Source organism: Nematolebias whitei, chromosome 5 (genome assembly GCF_014905685.2).
Source record: "Nematolebias whitei isolate Nwh7 chromosome 5, NemWhi1, whole genome shotgun sequence".
In the NCBI taxonomy this organism is placed as follows: domain Eukaryota; kingdom Metazoa; phylum Chordata; class Actinopteri; order Cyprinodontiformes; family Rivulidae; genus Nematolebias; species Nematolebias whitei.
Genome location: NC_056502.1, coordinates 9,213,968 through 9,237,360, shown reverse-complemented (window position 1 = coordinate 9,237,360; position 23,393 = coordinate 9,213,968). Strand labels below are relative to the sequence as shown.

Genomic DNA, 23,393 nt, shown 5'->3' with positions numbered 1-23,393 from the left:
TTTCATTTTTATCATTACATTATGGAAAATAATGACCTTTATCACAATATGCAAATTTTTTGAGAAGGACCTGTATACGTTTCAGTACAGTGCCCTAAGATGACTTTTGTTGTGACTTGGTACTATATAAATAAATTGATACTATATAAATAAATTGAATTATGTCAACAAAGATGGATGTAAAATGAACATATTTTGGTTTGTCCGTTTTTATTTTTGATTACTTTCATTTAATTTATGCATTTACTTCCATGACGTTTCAATTACAGTAAGACAGCTTACTATAAAAGAATATGATACATCACTGGCTCTCATAAAAATAAATTAATAAACATGTTAAGAAGCTTAATGAAAGCAGTCACCATGTCATCTGGACGTTTCTATAAGGGAGAAACATTTTGTGTTTCATCTGCAAGACTTCATCAGTCTGAGGCCTGCCAACCCAGATCTGTCCCATAAATAGCACCTCCAAGCCAGCCTCCTGTTAAACTCCCTGAAACCAGCTTCCAACACATGCAAAGGGACCATCCGTCCAAAACAATCAATCAGTGCATAACAATCAAATGTTTTAGGCCAGATGACCAACTTGCTACTCACAGAAACAGCCTGAGGATAACCAAGACCAAAATGGTTCAGAAAAAAAATTGTAAGCTAAATCATCCGAGTAAATAAATACAAAAAGGTTAAATCAGGTCTTCTGGATAAGTTGGAAGCTGGTACCACAATATTTTTAATATTTGCGCAGTAATTATTTATATTAAATGTGTCTTTATGACAATAATGTTAACCCATCCTTATCTTCTTAATAGTTGTATTAAAAAAATAATTTATTGTAATCTTCTTAACGATCTTACACAATTGTTCAGATAGCTTATAGAACAACTGTTAAAGTTGATCTTGTTTGTGTGTGCCCCCCCCCACCCCCACTCAACAGATTTTAACCCAACACACCACGTGACCTCGTCTTTTTAGTCACATGAAACAATGAGCAATGATGGAAAACAATGCACAAATGAGAATTCAATAAGTTGGTTTTGCTCAGAGAAATAAGACTCACATTCTCTGGCCTCTGGGCTCATTTGGGCGTCTGTTTGGGGGGTAGTCATCTCTGTACCCCCGTCCAGCGTCGTTGAGGTTATCCATAGAGCGGGCACGTGCGCGATCTCCCATGAAATCCCCACCACGCCGTCCGTAGTCGTCCCGTCGTTGGCCTTGCTGGGAGACACTGCTGATTGTGCTCATGGCTTCATCTTGATCATAGACGGTGGCCAGAGGTGGGGCGTGGGAACGGCCCCCGCGGCCTCGAGGCTCCATGCTGTCGTGCAGAGAACTGACTTCACTCATGTTGTCAACTGTGGGAAAACCAGAAGAAAAATAAAGTCAAATACACACTTGGTTTCATTGTAAGCAAGATCAATTACTCTCTTATGTCTCAGTGGGTATCACTACACCCCCAATTAAAAATAATGAAGATATTTTATTTATTTCAAACACACAGGAATAAAAACTGTTTGCAATACAAATGTTTTGTTTCATGAGAAACACAGTACGTAATCATTACGATCAGTGACTCACTTTGTAAGAAGCCCACCAGAGAATGTATTTTTATCAGAAGCTCTGTGGTTTTAATGTTGATTCTACTTTTATGAGAATGTTTATTAATGTTTCATTGATTCTCTTAAGTTTCACCTTCGTCTGTTGGTTTGGACTTTTAACATGTAAAAACAGGATGTGCAGCAAAACTGTTGGCATAGCCCTAGAGAACCTCACTGACCTACACAAGACGAGGTCAGTGAACAAGGCCAGGCTGATTCTGGCAGATCCTGATCATCCTCCATGGTGAGTTCAAGTTGCTTCCATCTAGACACAGGTATCTGCTGCCCAGATGTAGAATGAATAGACTAAAAAACTCATTTATCCCTGTAGCGATCAGGCTTTTCAACAAACAGTGATGATTTCTGTACTGTTACTTTAATGTCTTACTGTCTTGTCTAGTGTGGATGTTTTGTGTGCGTACTGACTGTGAAACAAATATAATAAAGATTCTTGAACTTGAACAGTGCTAATAGAAATAATACAGTAAAATGGGAGATGTTACCTTTAAATTAAGAGCACACCTTTTGAATTGTGAACAGAATTCATCGTTATCCCACCTAAATGTTAATTTTTTGTTCTTCAAAATTCTTCTCTTACTCAAAAAAGTTCCAGCATGCAGGTGAATACTCTCCTTCATATCAAAACTGGGTCTCTGACATCTCATATAAAGGTTTTCCAACAATCCTGCTTGCAAGTGTAAAAACCATTTGGCTTCTTTATTAAAAAAATATTGCTGTAAAACAATTTTATCGAAAAACTTAGCTAATAATACGAAGCGGATTCTTTTTATTTTTATGACACCTTGATTTATTGTTTTAGACACTACTTATTTTAATTGCATTTTTATTATACCTTATTGTTGTCTGTACTTTACATGTTGTCTGCCTAAAACAGGTCTCTCTTGTAAATGTGTCCTAGCGGCTCAATGAGACTAACCTGTATAAATAAAGGTTGAATGAACGAAAAAAGATTTGCAGTTTACATCTGATTCCACTTTACTCCTGCCTTTTATTAACAAACTCTTCAGCTATAAATGATTTAATAGTGCACAAGTCATGCAGTTTGCTGCATGGAAGAAAAAACAATAAAAAACTTTGTTGTGCCTCAATGAAATTAAAACCTACATGTAGTCAGACTCGATGTGTTGGAGATATCAGCGCACGATAACTGATGGGTTTTCCCCACACACAGTGGAACGTGCGATCTAAAGTACTGTAGGGTGTGAAACCACAAGTCTGCAGAGGTTACCAAAACTAATATGAACTTTTTGTAAAGAGCATTACATTGAAGATGATGATCAAATGTAACAGCTATTTGTAATTAGAACAAATAAATTGTTTGTGGCAGTTCATTCAATGGAATAGTTTAATCAGCTGCTGTGCATACCAAAAACACATATTTGTAAGTATCCTGCTGTATGTTCAGTAATTCATGTAGACAAATCTGGCAAGGTTGAGTCAGGTCCTCTGAACAGGTTCTTCTTTGTTGATTGACTCAACCTTGTTAGATATTTGTACGTAATTTCAGTTTTCCAACCATTTGTTAAACATTGAAAACCGTTTTGTGCTTCAAGTGAATCAATCAGGCAGTAACCAAGTGACTCCTGACAGAAGTTGATATACTTTACCAACTGTGGTTTGTGGCACACAAGTACTATAGAACTACAGGAAGTGCTAAGTCACTTACAGCGTTTGTAGTTGGCAGGCCGGGAGGGGTTTAAGGAAGCCAGTTCCTTCTCCGTGTAGTAAATGGCACGCGTTGCATTTCCATCAGGGTCCACGTGAATACGATAACCACTGCGAGCTGTGGAGGAAACACACACACACACGGACTAAATCATCTAGAATGTTTTACAAAATGATCTTTATCCTAAAAATATGTCCTTTTTCCCCCCCCATCAGGCTTCATAAAATCACACAGTCATACTATGATTGAGTAATAGCTATTATTAAACAAGTCCTTCCTTCTCCCTCCTAAACAGCTCTGACAAGTGAGGGCATATACAGAAAACACCCGGAGCTATCCCAGGATTTCTGGCACCAGAACATTATCAACATATCCTTTGGACTCTGTAGTTCACCTGCTGCCTGGGTTTGCTTCCCATCGACAAAAGGTCAGACCAACATAAGTTCGGTGGCTGGGTAAACATCTCTTTATGTGTTTTGTGCTACTGCCCAGTACATAAGATACATAGTGTACATAAGAAAGTGATGTCAGGTTGGGGGTAGATTAGATCAGCAAACATGTTAAAACTGTCAGGTAAGAGTTAAAGGTATTTTGGGAATGCCAATGACGTAAAAAAGTCGCCCCAGCAACAGAACCAAGCACCCTGCCTACCGAACTGCCCCCCACTCCCCCCGTCTACAACTGACGGTACTGACATAGTGCTAGCCATGCGCAATTCAATTCAATTCAATTCAAAAATACTTTATTAATCCCAAAGGGAAATTATTTGTTGCTGCAACTCGTTATCCTCATTTCATTAAGAGATGTTATAGACACTGATGGCTGTAGACAGGAAGGATCTCTTGTAAAGGTCCATCTCACAGTGGCTCCTAAGAAACTGGCTGCAGATGCCGTCCGATCCGTCCACCCAGACTCAGCAGGCCTCTCGGTTCCCCCGGGCTGCAGGACTGCCCGAATGCCGGGCAGAACTCCTCCCAGAGCGATGGCCACTCCTCCCAGCAGTCTACTGAGCTCCTCGTTTCTGCGGACAGCCAACTGTAGGTGCCGAGGGACGATCCTGTCCTTCCACTGTCATGAGCCGTGTTTCCTGCTAGTTCCAGGATTTCAGTGGTCAGGCACTCGGGCACAGCTGGCAGGTAGATGGGAATACATCCACAGAACATCCTTTTCAACTCATTTGAGATTTGGGGCTGTAGTTGAAATATTATTTGACCTTTTGAGATGTTAATCAGCTGCTGTTGTAGAAAACTGCATTGTTTCCATGGTTACACCCATCCATCCATCCATTATCTTTACCCGTTTGTTCCATTTTGGGTCACGGGGGTCGCTGGTGCCCATGTCCAACAATCACTGTGCGAGGGGCGGGGTACACCCTGGACGGGTCGCAAGTCCATCACAGGGCCACATAGAGACAAACGAGACAAACAACCATTCACTCTCTCACTCACACCTAGGGACAATTTAGAGTTACCAATCAGCCTAACATGCATGTTTTTGGTCTGTGGGAGGAAACCGGAGTACCCGGCGAAAACCCACGCATGCACGGAGAGAACATGCAAACTCCACCCAGAAAGGCCCCTGGACCGGGGTTTGAACCAGGGACCTGCTCGCTGAGAGGCAGCAGCTCTACCAGTTGTGCCACCGTGCTGCCCCCATGGTTACACATTATAACAAAATGTCCAAAACTAAAAAAGTTTCAGTAAAAATCCTTCCAGCTGCACAGCATCCGATACCAGAGGAAACAATCATCCAAAAAATGTGACTTACATCCAGAAAAAGAGGAATTAAAGTTTCCAAAAGCAAAATCTCAGAATGAAAGTAACAGAGCTGCTCCAACATGCAGCCACCTTGAGCGGCGCAATTCTAGAACTAATGCACCCCAACTAACCAATACAGACGTGCTAGCTAAAAAGCTACAGAGAGGTAGCGCTCCGTTTCTCTCGCACTGAGCCATCTCCCTGCTCGAAAGCTGTCGATACAAACAGCGCACAACACAGACGTGCCTCCCGTCCCCCACCCCTACATCCAACAAAAATCACAGAAGATAGGAGTGCCCTGCCAAGGCAAGTAAATTAGGAGACACACTGAAAACCGTTCAAAAACCTCGAGGTTTGGTAGTAATCCTTTCAAAACCCATTTGTTTTCAACAAGAATCCAAGTCAGACAAATGCTACTAACTGAGCACAATATAAAATTCTATATGTTTAAATTACAGAATAACCTCTAAAAGTGTTTTCAGTTCATAATGTGGCATTAGAGAAACTCGAGCAATCTAAATTTTATGATTGTAAACAGCTGAAGTTTGCTAGTATAAATGAGCCATGACTGAATGTTTCCATTTAGCCTCCTGGTCAGCCTTTTCCAGAATTATAATTTTACGTCATAATTTTAAACGGAAACAACAAATAGATGTATAGTTTTTTTTTTTTAACGTTTTTTTTTTTTCTTCCTCCATTTGAGTCCTCACTTTCTAGCCACCTACAAACCACATTAAAAGTTTCAACTTTGTAAAGGTTCGTGGCAATGTTGAATACTTATGTCAAACATTTTACATTTTGAGGTGTTAAAAAAAATCTAGAAATGTTAATAAAATGTTTTATTTTAGTACAACACTGAGGGGAAACAAGTGTTCAACATATTATACTTACATAAACACATTAACCGAGTAAGAATTAATGTTTGAATGGGTCATTTGTTGAATATTTTCTCTTCTTGCTTGGGTGAGGAAATTTAATTCAACTCCTACTTTATTTTATGTTACTGGCACAAAAAGCCATTTGAAACATTACATATGAATATCAATAACATTGTTAATGAGGATAGTCCTCTAATTAAATGATCATTGCAGTTTAGCCAACAAGCCAAGAACACCCCGCCTACAGAAATCTCACTACTACAACGGTCATTTGTTTGTGAATGTTTTGTTTTCCATTTACTTACTGTTGTCTCCACCATCTTGATCATGCAGCAGTGGTATCTGTGATCCCTGCCCCACTGGACACAGTGACAAAAATGCAATTAAGTTCACCAACGCACCGTCAATATGAAACTTTCTTTTTTGGGTGTCTGACTTTGTTCACTTCGTTGTGTGAATTGAATCAGAAAAACTTTTTTAATTTAAAGACAAAACATGTAGTTTTAAAGTGAGCAGTGCCTACCTGAGCTGGCACCATCATAGTCACGTCCGTAACCATTCTGAGGAGCCATGCCATTGGGCATAGGTTGAAGCTGTATGGCAGACATGGGCTGGCTATACATACTGGGAGCAAAGAGGGTGGGGGCGTACTGACTGGGTATGCCTTTCTTTACTGCTTTTCCTGCTTCGTACACTGCAAAAAAAGTTGCATATATAGGAAAATACTTTATTTTACAATTTAAGATTCTTCATACATCATAAGTTAATAGATACACACCCACACAAGTGATGTAAACAGACAATTTCATTACAATACCAGGTTAAACTTGGAAATAGTATATTCTGATATTTACATATTACAGTAGTCCCTCGCTACTGCGCGGTTCGACTTTTGCGGGCTCTCTCTTTCACGGTTTTTCAAAGTAAGAGCGGACATGACACACAATTGGCTGATTGATGGATGAGCCACACGAGCAGCATGGATTGTTTATTTAAGATACATTATTTTAAATGATTTAGCACCTGTTGCACCTTTGTGCAGCACACAGTGCAGGGAGAAGCTCCCTCTGCAGCCTGTCATGATCTCCTCTCTGCCACCTGCGGCTCTCTGCCACCTGCGGCTCTCTGCCACCTGCGGCTCTCTGCCACCTGCGGCTCGCTGCCACCTGCGGCTCGCTGCCACACACACATTTCTGCTCAGTGCTGCATCAGTTGCGTGAAGGGTTAACCCTTTGCTGTCCTGCTGAACTTCTCTTCTCTACAATTTAAATTTAAATACTAACATTTTAAATAAACAATCCATGCAGTAGGATTGTTTATTTAAAATATTGCAGTATTTAAATTTAAATTGTTTATTTACACAGAAAGAGGGAGATTGGGAGTGAAACTTGAACTTGGGACTACTGTATCACTGCTTTGCGGTTTTTCACTTATTGTGGGGGGCGTGGTCCCCTAAGCCCCGCGATAAACGAGGGACTACGGTAATTTCTTTTTAACATTGTTCTTAACTTTAAATAGTTACTGTTCAAATAAACATTGTTTAAGAATAAGGCCTGGAAAAGTTTGACTTAGATACAACACTCCAGATGCATGCAAACCTTATCAACTGATATATAACGAAATGATTTACATTGACATGTATTTCTGGGAAGAAAAAAAAAGTATTTTAACAAGAAACAAAACAAATAAATAAACTCTAGCAGGTATGCCATGATAATGCAGAAAGTCATGTACAACACTAGTTAAGCTATAGTCTTAACCGTTTCTGATATTGTGTTGTTTGCTTGATGAATGTAAACAGGAGTGTCTAACTTAATTACATTGGAGGGCAACGTATTACTGAACATTTTATATTCAATTTTTCAGGCTTTAAAGTTGGCGTGTGTAGGAAGTTTGTAGCAAAAAAAAGAACTGATAGTTGATCTGTCACAGTTTAGCAGACCAGTTTAAAACATTTAAGATCAAATTTAATGAAGGACAGATGTGGCCCGTGGGCCTTAAACATGGCAGATGTGCTGTTGAGGAAAACTTTGTACAATTTGTACAACTTTTTACAATTATTCTATTTGATACTCACGTGCTCGTGGGCAGCAGCACCGTTCAGGACAGCAGGGACAGCTGACGTAGCAGCAGCAGGTGTGAGGACAACACTGGCACCAACAGATCCCGATCAGCATGAGCAGTAACAAAAAGCCCAAAACCACCAAAAGCACCAGGAGCCAGTCTGCACAGACCAAAAAGAGGTCATTTGTGTTAAAGCTTTACAGTTTGCCAGCATTCAGGAATTCAACTAAGGGACAGACATGTTAGATTACTTTTTAACTCAGAAATACAGGTAATGTTGATTGTTTTATCCATTTAACTTGCTTTCTATAGTGAATCGTTTAGGAGACGTAACACTGAAAGAAGAAGAATCAAAGTAGAAAGAGACCAATCTTGTGATTGCGTTTAATCAAACAGGAAGAGTTGATATGTATAATATGCTGCTGATCTGTAGAAGTTGAGAAGAAAGCAGAAGTCTGTGTTACAACTAGCCAATTTTCTGAGATAACATGTTAGCCCCACCGTTGATACCCTTATTTCCCAAGTTTTGTCCAACTAGAAAATCCAGTTCACACTGCAAGTCAGTTCAGGCAGACCGTAACACAGACGGGGTAAAGCCACGCTTGTTCTAAACATTCAACTACAACACAATTTAAACATGCATATAACCAGACAAGGAAATGTGTGCTGAATCATTTTACTGCTCAGCACTGAAATGCAAGATGAAACCAAAAGCCACATTAAAGAGACACACATTGCACATGTGTGAAATCTAGCAAGGTGAAATAAAGGCACTCTATTTCTTGGAATGAAATAATTTCTCATCTACAGCTGTTCACAGTTAACTTCAACTGTAAAGAGACAGCTCCTTGGATGAAACGCAAAATAAACGTTTTACAACTAAAACGTCTACCGTAATTTCTGGACTATAAGCTGCTACTTTTTTCACAAGCTTTGAAACACTGTGGCTTATACAACGCTGTAGCTCATTTATGGTTTTTTTTTTTTATTTTATTTTGACGGGCTAACGAGCTTCATGCCACGTTCATGCCAAAACATTTAGCTCGTCACGCCCGGGCGCTCATATAGCTGCTCAATACACGTCTCTCTTTGGGGGTGGGTCCTCGTGACTCAATGAGATTACCTGTACAGATAAAAGGTTAATAAATAAATTAATTAATTTGACCAATGAAATGAACAGGTCACAGTGGACCAATGAAACAGGGAGGGGAGGAGAGAACGGGAGAGGGGGACTCCCCTACATACACAGAGCAACTTTTGCTCAGTTTTGCCAGTGGATCCTGACAGTGGATCAGGAGGAAAACACAAGCTTGTGCAGGAGGAAGATTAAGTTTTTATTTATTTATTTAATTTTTTAAACCTGCCGTGTTACAGGCACTGTGCAGAAAAAAGAAAACCATCTACTGTACGTATTTGTCTACGTTACCTGTACGCATTTAATTAAAAGGTTTTTTTTAATCTTTCTGTGTACATATCTCATGTTACAACGTGGACACCCGTGGCTTATAGACAACCGTGGCCTATATATGTACAAAGTTTTTTTTTTTTTATTCTATCTAATGAGCGCGGCTTATATTCGGGTGCGCTCAATAGTCCAGAAATTATGGTAGTTTCCTTAGATTCAACTTGACCCAGGAAACCAAGAGTCTACAACAGCAAAATGCAGTACAAAAACAAAAGTAGAAAAAAAGCACAACAGAGGAGTCATTCACTAGTTTTAGTTTTAACCCCAAGGCCGATGATTGTTGCTGAGGAATAAAGCCTGTTCTTATAATGACTCATATTTGCCACAAACTTTAGAACAGTGTATTTACAGACTGAATTACCTCATTTTATCGTAACTGTTCAAATTGTTTAGAAGAATTTAGGGACTGAATCTTAAAACAAATACAAGCCGAGTGGCCTCTAAAGCAGGTATAGCATCAAGGAATCCCACTTTGACAACAGATTCTACGGGTAATAACCCTATTCACTTTTATTAAGGGACTAGATCAACTAAATAAAGGGGCTCGTACTACCTTCCATAACCAGTAAGTCAATGCCAGGCAGGAGGTCAGTAGTATTTGACTTTCTCTCTGTGAAAGAAAGATAAAGTCACAATTACTTTAAGGTGATATCCGTCTAACTTTGATGCGTACAATTTATGACTCCAAATAGAGAACTCAGTTTGTGGCAAACGTCCTCTCTCGTGAATAGAAGTCCCCTAGTAGTTCAGTCACTTGTGCAATAAAACCCAGAGTTGTGGTTCTTTTTGGCGCATTTTCCCCCCTCACATATTTGAATAAGAAAAAAAGCTTCATAGAAAAAAAAAAAAGGGAAGTGAGGAGAACAGTCAGAGCAAGGAATGTTCATCAAATATTAAAAAAGACTCACCAAGTACAATGAGTTCAACGTAATCTTCACCAGTTCCTGTCAGATCCTGGGATGAAACCACAGAGCAGATGTACACACCGCTGTCCCCCCACGCTGTTTGCGCGATGTTCAGCTCTGCATCTATGAGTAACAATTTTCAATTTTCTTAGTTATTAAAATATCAGATTAAATTCTTATTATAACCATTTGGTAGTAATATTTTGACATTTCAAAACAAGCAAATCAAGATATTTGAACTCACTGAAAATGTGTGTGGATGCTTCTTTTCTGAGGCCTCATTGCTTTCATTATTTAGAAAAACTTACGGTATATACCGGTACTTAGTTCTAGCATGCAAAGTCTTAGTAAATCTAGAATCTTACTGGGTTGCAATTGTAGGAAATTAGTTGGCATACGGCATTTATGAGGGAGTCTCTAAAATGTCTCAAATTTTTGCTGGTATACTCAATTTCCTTGCCAATCATAAAAGCACACATTATTGTAGCTTGAATTTATTTTAGCCAAATAAATAAATACAAACTTTGCCAAAAGTTTCCTCTCAAAATAGTTGCAGGAATCCCAAACCCTTATCACTTTAATTTGTGTACATTGTAAATGAGCATGACCAAGGATACGGGTTTGCAGTTTAATTCTTACAATATCCTGAGTCACCAACTATTCTACGATAGTTGCACTCCAGTGAGATGCTAGTTCAGTTTACATGATCCAGATCCAGTTACTGTTGATGATCCTGTATACCAACTTCCCTTACACTGATAGACTGACCAATGATGATGATAAACTTAAAATTTAAACAGCCTTTCATATACAAAATTCTTTACTTCTTCTTCTTTCAGCTTTTCCCTCTTCAGGGGTCTCCACAGCGAGTCATCCTCCTCCATCTCACTCTGTCCTCTGCATCCTCCATCCTCGCTCCAACTACCTTCATGTCCTCTTTAACTGCATCCAGATTTTTCCTCTTGGTCTTTTTCCTGGAAGCTGCATTTCTAACATCTTTCTACCAATATACCCACTGCCCCCCCTCTGGACATGTCCAAACCAACTCTCCAACTTTATCTCCCAGTTGTTCAACCTGTGCTGTACCTCTGATGATCTCATTCCTAATCTTATTCATCGTTGTCACTCCTAAGGAGAACTCTTTATTTCCACCACTTCCAGTTCTTTCTCTTGTCTTTTTGCCCATGTCTCTGTCTCCAGACCATACAACATAGCTGGTCTCACAAGTGTCTTGTAAACTTTTCATTTGGCCTTTGAAGACACCCTTTTGTCGAAAATCATTCCTGAAACTTTTCTCCATCCACTCCATCCTGCCTGCCATATAAAATGCTTTATACCAGATAAAAACAGACATAACAGGCAGCAGTGGTATTTTTTTAACAAGTATGTTATCTGATGAGAATTGATGATGGTATGGTTGGTTGTTTTTTCTACAAACTCTCTTATCATCCAAATTAGCCCCAAATCAAACACTTGCTAAACAGAAATTAATTGTGTGCATGTGTGTGATAAAAATGAGTGACCTAGTGAATGTCAGCTACTGCCCCTAACTTAATGATGTCAGTTAAGACTGGGTGATATCTCAATATTTTAAAATATCAAGATAATTTTTTTGAGATACAAGTTGAGACTATCTCTATATAAAACAATATAGTTTTAAACTTGGACATCCTGCAGTCTTCTTTCTCCCAGGTGGCCCCCCTCCTTCTACCTCCTCAAACACAAACACACAGCCCTCAGCTGCGCTCCCTCGCCCCTTCCTTCTTCTCCAGGAGGTGGGCGGGCAGGAGGAGAGGAGACGTTTAGCAGAATTTGACACAGCAGCTGAGCGTGTGTGAAGCTACCAGCTTCGACAGACCTGTCTCCTTCCTTGAAGCAAACCACGGTTCAGAATTCATTTAGCCATGCTGTGTGTGTGCCTTTTAGAGGAAGACTGAGGAAGTGCGACATTAATAAATCAGCAGTTTATCATATCGCGATATGATAAACTGCTGATTTATTAATGTTGCGCTTCCTCTCCGTGTAAATAAATACAGTACAGTAAATAGTTTATTTTTTAGGCATTTATTTTGTACAGTTACAGCTGTTCATAAATGTGCCTGTGTGACAACTGGGACAAAACTTTGACTCAAATATATTTTTGTTATTACTTTATGGAAAGAAAAAATATCGAGATATACATCGTATATTGCGATTTTTGTAAAAATATCAAGATATTAATTTTGGTCCATATCACCCAGCCCTAATGTCAGTAAATCAAACTATAAGTTTGTGAGGATTCACAACTTCTCCTCCTCCACCATAACTCTCAGCACTGGCTCTCCTCAGGGATGTGTGTTGAGCCCCCTCCTGTTTACTCTGCTCACGTATGATTGTGCAGCTACCCATCCAGGCTGTCACATTGTAAAGTTTGCAGACGATACAGCGGTGGTGGGATGCATCACAAACAATGATGAGTCCAGCTACAGGCAAGAGGTGGAACACCTGGAGAGCTGGTGCAGAGAGAATAACCTTCACATCAATGTGAAGAAGACAAAGGAGATGATTGTGGACTTCAGAAGGAACAAAAACATCTACACCCCCCTGAACATAAAAGGATCTGTGGTGGAAGTGGTCTCCAGCTACAAGTACTTGGGTGTACACATGAATGACAACCTCAGCTGGAGCAACAACACCACCAGCCTGATCAAGAAAGCTCATCAGAGACTCTACTTCCTCAGGCGGCTGAGACGAGCTGGTCTGGGAAGCTCAGTCCTCACCTCCTTCTACAGGTGTGCAGTGGAGAGCATCCTGTGCTCCAGCATCAACGTGTGGCATGGAGGCTGCACAGCTGCAGAAAGAAAAGCTTTGCAGAGAGTGGTGAAGGCTGCACAGAAGTCTGTCGGAGTCAGTCTCCCCACCATCACAGACATCTACACCTCTAGATGCAGGAAGAGGGCTACCTGCATCATGAAGGACCTCACTCACCCAGCACAAACACTTTTTGCCCCACTCCCCTCAGGAAGGAGGTTGAGGAGCATTAAGTGTAGAACCACTAGACTGAGGAACAGCTTCTACCCTGAGGCTGTTAGACTCATGAATCTCTAACTAGAATAATCACTGTGAAAAATCACATCATGTTGCTGCTGATCTGTTTCATGTTGCTGCTGATCTGTTTCATGTTGCTGCTGATCTGTTTCAATGTTGACGTGTTCATGCGTGCTCATCTGCTCACAGACTCATGTTCATGTTTGTGCTGATGTTCAATGTTTTTATGTTATGAGTGCTCAGTGTATATTTAGTTGATGTTTTTCTTAGTTCATATCTTAGATGTTATTACTGTTTTTCTTAGACATTTTATTGTTGGATGTAACTGGGACCCTGTGTACATAATTTCGCTCCACCAAATGTAGCACATGAGGTGCGAATGACAATAAAGAAACTCTCGACTCTGATAATAAAAATTATACATTTTAGCAACAAGAATGAGTACAATTTATGTTTTCTATGTACTTTTATCTTTTTAAACCTACTTTACCAACCAATTAAAACTAAATTCATTTTTGAACATGTAAATGCACATTTCACCATTTAAGCTGTCACCAACTCACCATTCATGATGCTGATCTTGCGACCCTGGTAGTCCTTGCTCAGAGTGACGGAGGTGCCTTGCTTGGAGGCCACGTTGCGGACTGTTCTCTGGCTGTCCGCACACTCGATGCTGGGGTTATAGTTCGGATTATTTTGCGCCAAGGCATTATCTGCACTGCTGGGACTGAGAGCAGCCTGGATTGGGTCCTTGCAGTATGATTTGTACTTCCATGTGAGGATAGCAGACTGAGGGAAAGATGTTTGGAACTGACAGTTGAGGGTGACTGGCTGAAAGAGGATGACGACGTACTTCTTGGTGGGACATTGGACTGAGATGGCCAGGGTGGTCTCTAGAACAGATTAAAAATATTTGCATATTAATCGAAATAGTGGATGAAATATTATTGAAGAATATTATTAATATTATTGAATATCATTATTAATGCAGAAAAATATTTTGCAACATATTGCAACAAAGTTTCTCAGTACTGTAGTCTGCAACAATTAAGGTGTGGCACAAAATCAACAGAGTTTCTTCACTGTTAGTATCACTGAAAGAGGTTAAGATGAGTCACTTCCAAGTTACTGCATTCTTTCAACCTGAAACAGCCGCGTGCAAAATGAGGTTTGCAGTGGGATAAAAACAACTTCTTACTACCGGTACTGCACATAAATGTGTTAGGAAATATGTTTACAGGATACAAAGAGTGACAAGAGTGTGCTGTGCTTTAGGCGTATGTGGTCACGTGAACATACTGTACAAGGAGGCGGACATATTGGTCTGGGGGAAATTTGACAAAGTAGTGACGCATTGCTGTGCTGGTGATTGCACATCTAACAACCTTCTTTCTAAGAAGAAACATTTATGTTTATTTTTCCATTTGCAAGACCGAGAAGGGAAAAATGGAAAGCTGCTGTAGACACACTTTGGTCACCACGTAGCACGCACACATACGTCTTGTTTGGCACATTTTAATAATCTGTATTTTTTGTTACTTTATGTAAATTTGCAATTATCATCTAGAGATCCACATGTTTCCATTGCCTCAAGTGAATATAAACCTGAAATATACAAAACGAACCGTTAGAAATACATAGTGCTGAAAACAGGGATGGAGCGAGTGGACAAAGCATTTTACGTAACCATACTAGTTTTTTCTCTGTTCTTACGATTCTTGATGCCATTTATATAATTATTTTATATGTTATTTTATGTTTATCTTAAATTGTTTAATATGTGCTAGAAGATAAATTAGACGGCATAACTGTTTAGTGTCAATTGACAGTCTTCGTTTTGTCATCTTAATATAAACAGCAGGACGCCAAATATATTGAATATTAACATTTAATCAAAAGCTTAGAAAATAAGTCTTACGTGGACTCTTTGTATAAAGTGTACGCATCTTTGTAGTTCAACTCGGGCAAACCTGTCGGGTCATTTAGTCAAGTATCTGTCAGGAGTTTATATCGGCATCCATATCCTTACAACATTTTTGCGTATGCTTGAAGGAATATAAGGGATTAAAAAAAAATTTAAAAAATGAAATAATCTACTTCACTTTTTCAGTTTTCCACCACACAATGTATTTCCCCAAAACCAAAAATGGCGGTTTGACACCAAGTGACGGATGATGTCGCACAGACTTCAAAACATTACATTTAGTTTAAGAAAAACTTCTAAAATCCAATTAAATATCTTATATCTTATCTTATTTATGGGTTTTAAAAATTGCTACTCATGAGAGACTACTAAATATCATTCCATGTTTCCATCTGCCTCACAAGTTCATTTAATTATGACTGTTTTTATGCGAGTTTAATAGAAATTATTCATTTGTAAGTTCTGTGAAGACTCAACTTCCTTAATTTATTTAAACTAAACTTAAAAATGTGTAGCTTGCAAATGGAGCATGTCAGTTTAAAATATATTATAATAATAATGGGGGGGGGGGGGGGGGGGAGTACAGTTTGTTCAGAATGAGCTATTGCCACAATAAAAATATAAATAAGGAGAAATGGCTTCTTATATCACATTAGGATTTACTTATTTATTTGGTTAATTGGAAATGTTAATATTTACGATATTTTCAATGCAATGCCAGAAAACATGCGTTGGAAAAAAATATATATATTCGAGATTTGTATATTTAAGTTCAGATGGTGGACAGTTACTTATTCACTTATTATGTTGTTTACATGTTAGTACAAGTTTGTGTCCAGTCATGTGTAAGACACGATTTTATTTATTTATTTTAAACCTCTGAACCCACGCCTCGCCCGTTTTTAGACAACAAATTCACGTTTCTTCTGCTAAAAAGTACTTTCTGCTTAAAATACATTACCAAAACACAGAATGGCCTACTTTAGTCTAAATAAAGACGAAGTCAACTTAAAGATCAAAACAGGAGTTTAAGCGAAAGGGCCCACCCAAAAACAACCAGGTCAACTTACCTGTCGCCATTAAAACTCCGACGATTATCGTCCAAAACATTTTTAATCGCTTTTCTTGTGCCTCTGCCGACTTAATTAACAAATATTTATCAAACGACCTTAAAAATAAAATAAAAGTGATCGCATAATACTGATCGAAGCACAATATGTTCTCAACCAGGTAGAGGCAACTCCATTTTATGTCTTTGTTAGTTGTGAGCCAGAGAGGAGCACCTGAACGCCTCACGCTAACAGGTAAGTTTCTGGAACAGGTTATGAAACACGGGGGGGAACTTAACTCTTTCTTTAAGATTAAACGTGATTTAACTTAATCACAATGGCTTAGTTTTGGCAAACTAAAACTTTTTAAACTAGAGTTTTACCCACATATTTGCAAAGAGGTGATTTTAAATTATTTTGGTGCGTTGTCTCACCCGTCAGTTGGTATGATCCGGGCCTGATTCAAAACTCTGTTAATATTACACTGGGTTGAAAAGATCCTCTCAGCTCAGTCAGAGGTTTGAACAGGAAATGGAGACAGATGAGTCAGCGATCTGGGCTGTGAATGAGCAGGAGTTTTTTTTATTTATTTATTTTTTATTAATAACACACAGAACTACAAAACACTACAAAAGAGAAAGATATATACAAACACTCGTGAAGGGTGTCAGAACTACAGTTTACAAGCTAGGGGGGGGTTACAAAATGATAAAAATTGAGTAATACATATATAAAAAAAACATTAAATGAAAAGAATAAACATAAGAAACAAAAAGGAGCAAAACAATATGAGAAACTTAAAACAACAAGTTTTTTGATATCTGTTGTGAAATGGTTCTAGCAGTTTTCCAGTTTTTTAATCTACTTATTGAAGAATAGTACAACTTGAATTCGTTCATAAAACACGGGAAGGAGAGCTGATTGTCCCTCCACTTACTACAATGAATGTGAGGGTAATTTTGGATCAGGAAGTGAGTTTGAAGAAATGGAAGAAGATAGTGGTGGAAATGTAGAAGATTGGAGTAAGGTAGCCGCTCCAAAAAGCAGGAAAAAGCAGACATCAGCGGAAGATATGTCAAACCCAGAAAATGATGAGGAAAATGAAGTAGTAACTGAGAAACAAAAAGATGAGTATAAAGCTATTATTAAATTAAATCAAGAGGGAGAATCTTTTGGTGAGTGGAACCCAATTCAACTAACCAAATTAATAAGCAAACTAATAGGTGAAGACCGAAGTGCTAAGGTTTTGCGAAGTGGTGCGCTTCTTGTTCATTGCAGAGACAGCATTCAACATCCATCCATCCATTATCTTTACCCGTTTATTCCATTTTGGGTCACGGGGGTCGCTGGTGCCCATGTACAGCAGTCACTGTGCGAGGGGCGGGGTACACCCTGGACGGGTCGCAAGTCCATCACAGGACCACATAGAGACAAACGAGACAAACAACCATTCACACTCTCACTCACACCTAGGGACAATTTAGAGTTACCAATCAGCCTAACATGCATGTTTTTGGTCTGTGGGAGGAAACCGGAGTACCCGGAGAAAACCCACGCATGCACGGAGAGAACATGCAAACTCCACCCCGAAAGGCCCCTGGACCGGGGTTTGAACCAAGGACCTGCTCGCTGAGAGGCAGCAGCTCTACCAGTTGCGCCACCGTGCTGCCCCAGCATTCAACAAAGAAAGGCAATTAAGATTAACAAAATGGAAGGGAAGAAAGTTCAGTGCAGTTCTGTTGAAAACAAAAAAATGAGTAGAGGAGTCATTAGTGGAGTCCCTTTTAAAAATCTCCAATGAAGAAATACAAGAAAATATACGTGGAGCAAAAGTGAGAGAAATTAAACGTCTGAAAACAACAAGAAATGGAGAAAGATGTGATAGCTTATCAGTCTTGATCACATTTGAAGGAGAATGTTTACCAAGTAAAATTTTCATAGGTTATATGAGCTATGATGTAAAACAATACATTCCTCCTCCATTAAGGTGTTTTAAATGCCAGAAATTTGGACACGTAGCAGCGACCTGTAAAGGAAAACAACGATGTGGAAGATGTGCGGGTGAACATGAATATGGGAAATGTGAAAAAGAAGCAAAAATTAAATGTTGTAACTGTGGGGGAGAACACACTGCTGCTTACCGTGGATATCAAGTCAGTAAAAGAGCAGAGGAAATCCAAAAAGTAAAACTAGCTCAAGGGATTACTTACGCTGAAGCCGTGAAAAGAATCCCAAATCAAGCAGAGAGACCAAAACGAACTGTGACACCAAACATAAAACCAAAGGTGTGTGATGGATGCTCTAAAATAGCTAATGATTCAATGATAGTGAACAAAAAGGATGTTGTGCTGTTTATGGTGGAAGTTAATTGTTCAGCTCAGACAGTAAAGAAAACTGAAAAGATTAAAATTATAGTGAGGGCTGCAGAAAAATATCTAGATGTGAAAGACCTTGGTTGGGAAGCAGTAGAAAATATGATAGGTAAAGGAGTAACACCAGTGCAGTCAGAAGGTGGTACTTCTACATGATCATGAAAATATTTCAATGGAACGCAAGAAGTCTCATCTCAAATGGACAAGATTTTAAACATTACATATCACAACTACAAGAGAAACCTCATATTATCTGTATTCAAGAAACCTGGTTAAAACCAGAATTAGATTATGTTCTACATGGATACACTGCAATCAGGAGAGATAGAGATAGTGGAAGGGGTGGAGGAATAATGACATTTGTACAAAATAATATAGGTTACAGTATAATCAATATAGGGAAAGATCATGAATACATTACTATTAAAATATGGACAGGTAAGGATGAAATAATCATTATTAATTATTATAATCCATGTAAAGAATTGAAAACTGAAACATTGAATATAGTACGAGGACAGGAGAAGGGGAAAATTGTACGGTGTGGAGATTTCAATGCTCACAGTAATCTTTGGGGAAGTGATCACACAGACATAAATGGTAGAAACGTAGAGGAATTCATTGAAGATAACAGACTGGTGTGCATAAATAATGGAACAGGGACAAGATATAATATCACAAAGAACACAGAAACAGCAATAGATTTAACATTTACCTCAAATAACATTGCAGGAATTACACAGTGGGAAGTAATAAACAAAACAACACTTGGCAGTGACCATTATCCAATAATAATTAAAATAGGAATGGATGCTCTTAAAGGAAAACCATTTCAAGTACCTAGGTGGCAATTTAGTAAAGCAAACTGGACACGTTTTCAAGATCAGACAGAAGCAAAATGTGGAGAAATTATTAAAGAAAGTATTAAAGATGTTGAAGAATTTAATGGAAAATTAACATCGATAATTGAACAGACTGCACATAAAACAATACCTAAAAGTACAGGAAGTAGAATTAAAAAGAATGTTCCATGGTGGAATGAGGATTGCAAAAAAAGCTATTAAAGAAAGGAATAAAGGATTTAAACAACTTAAAGTTCAGCATACAGTTGAAAAGTTAATATGTTATAAAAGGAAATAAGCAATCGTTAGGAGAACAATAAGAAAGGCAAAGAGAGAATACTGGCAAAAATACTGCTCTACCATAGGGAGAGAAACAAAATTATCAGATGTGTGGGGGATGATAAGGAAGATGAATGGGATAACTAGAAAATATGAAATCCCAATAATCAAACAAGAAAACACTGTTGCAATAAACAATTTAGATAAAGCAGAATTATTAGTTAAAACACTGGTTAAAATACATAGTTCTGATAATATTTCAGAGAATGTTAGGGAGTTGAGGGGCAATATATCAAAAAACCATCCAAATATAGTCAACAGAAAACCAGTCAATGAAGGGAAGATGGACCTATCTATAACTTTATTTGAATTTAAAAGAGCTCTTAGTAATACAAAACAATCATCCCCTGGAAAAGATCATATTTGTTATGATATGTTAAAACATATGGGTGATAAGTCTACTAAAGCAATATTAACCTTATTTAATTTAATTTGGGACAGTGGTAAAATACCAGCTATATGGAAAAATTCAATAATAATTCCATTATTAAAACCTGGTAAAGATCTTTCAAATCCTTCAAACTATAGACCAATTGCTTTAAACTCACAATTGGGGAAAACAATGGAAAAAATAATAACTGAAAGGCTATATTGTTATTTAGAACTTAATCAACTTTTAACACCAAATCAAAGTGGATTTAGGAAAGGGAGAAATACACTGGATTCTGTGTTATGCCTCGAATCTGAGATAAGGAAAGCACAAGCTAATAAAGAATCAGTTATTGCAGTCTTTTTTGATATTGAAAAAGCTTATGATACTGTTTGGAAAGAAGGTTTATTAATAAAACTGGAAAGACTTGGGGTAAAAGGAAAGCTATTTAATTATATAAATATTTTTTTATTTGAAAGAACAATAGAAGTGCAAGTGGGAAAGGAATTTTCGAATAAATGTAGTGTGGAGAATGGTACTCTTCAAGGTAGTGTTTGTAGCCCAGTATTATTCTTGATAATGATCAACGATATATTTGAAAAAGTAGATCCTGGAATTGGTAAATCTTTATTTGCGGATGATGGAGCTTTATGGATTCGTGGTCGTAATCTAGAATATATTAAGAATAAAATGCAAAAGGCAATCAATGAAGTTGAAATATGGTCCAATAAATGGGGTTTTAAACTTTCAACAACAAAATCTCAGGTTATCTGCTTTTCTAAAAAACACAAATCTATCTCCTTAAAATTATATGGTCAAAATCTTGAACAGGTTAAAGATATAACATTTTTAGGCATGATATTCGATGAAAAACTTACATGGAAACAACATATAGAAAAAGTAAAATGTAAAAATGTCAATAATATATTGCGTTGTTTAACAGGAAGGGAATGGGGAGCAAGTAGAAAAGCATTAGTTAATATATATCAATCACTTATGAGATCCACAATGGACTATGGCAGCATCAGCTATTTGGCAGCAGCAGAAACTAATTTGAAGCTTCTGGATATAGAACAATCAAAAGCACTTAGAATATGCAGTGGAGCATTTAGAACATCACCAGTTTCAGCTCTTCAAGTTGAAATGGGGGAAATGCCTTTACGAATAAGAAGATTAAAACAAACGTTAGTGTACTGGATTAATATTAAAGGACATGACCAAACGCACCCAGTAAATAGTATATTGCAAGAATGTTGGGAACATCAAAAAACAAATATTTATAGTTTTGGCTGGATAGGTAATATAAAAGCTCAATATGCAGGGTTACATGAAATAGACTTGAGTCCAACAGTTAATCACTCGTGTATTCCTCACTGGTTATATATTTATCCTTCTGTCGATTTATCATTGCATAAGTTAATAAAAAATAAAGGGAAAAATATGTCAGAAAACTTCTTAGTGCATCAATTTTTTCATAAACAATATATGGATAAACTTGTAGTATTTACAGATGGATCAAAAGATCCAGAATCAGGACTAACAGGAGCAGCAGTATACATCCCAAACCACAACATAGAGATGAAGAAAAGAACAACAAATAACTTGTCAGTCTATACAGCAGAATTATTAGCAATAATCATGGGATTAGAATGGATTGGAAAATATAATGATCAAAAATATGTAATTGCGTCTGATAGTATGGCAGCCTTATTAAGCATCAAATCAAGTAAATCAGAAAGACAAGACATAATTGACAGAATTTACCACATTCTATATAAACTTCACTTGAGGGAAATATCAGTAGATTTCGTTTGGATCCCAGCACATGTGGGAGTGGAAGGCAATGAAGGTGCAGACATTCTTGCAAAACAGGCGTTAAAATCTAAAAATATAAACTATAAAATTCCATTAAGTAAAGCTGAATGTAAAATGATAATAAATAGATATGTTGGGAAGGTCTGGCAGGAAAATTGGGACATAAACGATACAGGACGACATTTATATAACATTCAGAAAAAGGTAGGATGTACAAAGAAAGCAGGAAGGAATAAGAAACTAGAAACAATAATGACCCGTATCAGAATAGGACATACAGGTCTCAATAAATCACTTAAAGTTATAGGAAAACATGCAACGGGACTATGCGACAAATGTAATCTCCCTGAAACAGTACAACATGTTTTTATGGAATGTACTGGATATGAATTCGAAAGAAGAAGTTTCCAAAAAGAAATGAATAAAATGAATATAAAATTTACAATTAATAACATTTTTAGTAGCGATGATAATAAAGTCAAAAATCAAATTATTATTTTCTTGAAACAAACTAATTTAATAGATAGAATTTAGATGAGGTATAAAGGTTAAAAATGGGGGCCGATATGGTGTAGAGGCAGGGCAGCTGGCTTGGGACCTGAAAGTCCCAGGTTCGATCCCCAGTCACTGCATATCACATGGTGTCTCTGGGCAGCACACCTCATCCCCAAAATGCCCCCTGGGCGCCTTCAATAGCTGCCCACTGCACCACCTGGTGGTGGATGGGTTAATTGCAGAGACTAATTTCGCTATTGTATGGAAACATACAGTGCTGACATTGTGATGACATTATTATTATTAATATTATTTCACAGAATTTTTTTTTTTTTTTTTTTTTTTTTGCGTGTATATCTCCTGCTCACACTTCAGCTCAGTAGGTGGCGGTAATGCACCTAACAGTTGGTATGCCAACCGCCATAAAACAGTACTAGAAGAAGAAGAAGAAGAAGAAACTGTGTTGTAAAGACTCTGAAAAGGGGGTCTTACCTTCGCCTGAAGGACTTTTCATATTGTTTCATGCTATTTTAGAAATTAATTTGTATATCTTTCGACCCTGTTTTAAAATCCCATGTTCATTATTGATTTTGTAGTTATCAATTTTTTTAATAGAAAAATAAACTTACCTTGGCTTGTATCCATCAGGTTTCTGTCATGTAACTAACTATCTTCTGTTAAAACTTGCGTTAAAAAAAAGCCTAAAGCAAGGCTGGAGCGATGTGACCTTAATACTTAGATCATAGATCAAGGGCAACAAATAGAATATACCTTTACTAAACAGCTGTAATTTCCAAAGCGTAGCCTGA

General features: G+C 37.9%; 1 protein-coding gene across 2 annotated transcripts in view; it reads right to left on the bottom strand.

Annotated features, from left to right (window-relative positions):
* The window catches only part of lsr (lipolysis stimulated lipoprotein receptor), a 20,555-nt gene extending 3,967 nt beyond the window's left edge, over positions 1–16,588 (bottom strand). The window contains exons 1-9 of one of the 2 annotated variants that reach the window (XM_037676791.1): positions 16,373–16,588; positions 13,942–14,271; positions 10,355–10,474; positions 10,000–10,056; positions 7,995–8,141; positions 6,441–6,611; positions 6,223–6,276; positions 3,283–3,399; positions 1,058–1,352 (exon numbers count right to left, since the gene is read on the bottom strand). In XM_037676791.1, coding sequence (XP_037532719.1) covers positions 1,058–1,352; positions 3,283–3,399; positions 6,223–6,276; positions 6,441–6,611; positions 7,995–8,141; positions 10,000–10,056; positions 10,355–10,474; positions 13,942–14,271; positions 16,373–16,412 — 1,331 coding nt within the window. In that variant the 5' untranslated portion in view covers positions 16,413–16,588. The remainder of the gene's footprint in view (positions 1–1,057; positions 1,353–3,282; positions 3,400–6,222; positions 6,277–6,440; positions 6,612–7,994; positions 8,142–9,999; positions 10,057–10,354; positions 10,475–13,941; positions 14,272–16,372) is intronic. The other variant, XM_037676792.1, reaches the window with a different exon arrangement.
* Positions 16,589–23,393: the final 6,805 nt, after the last annotated feature.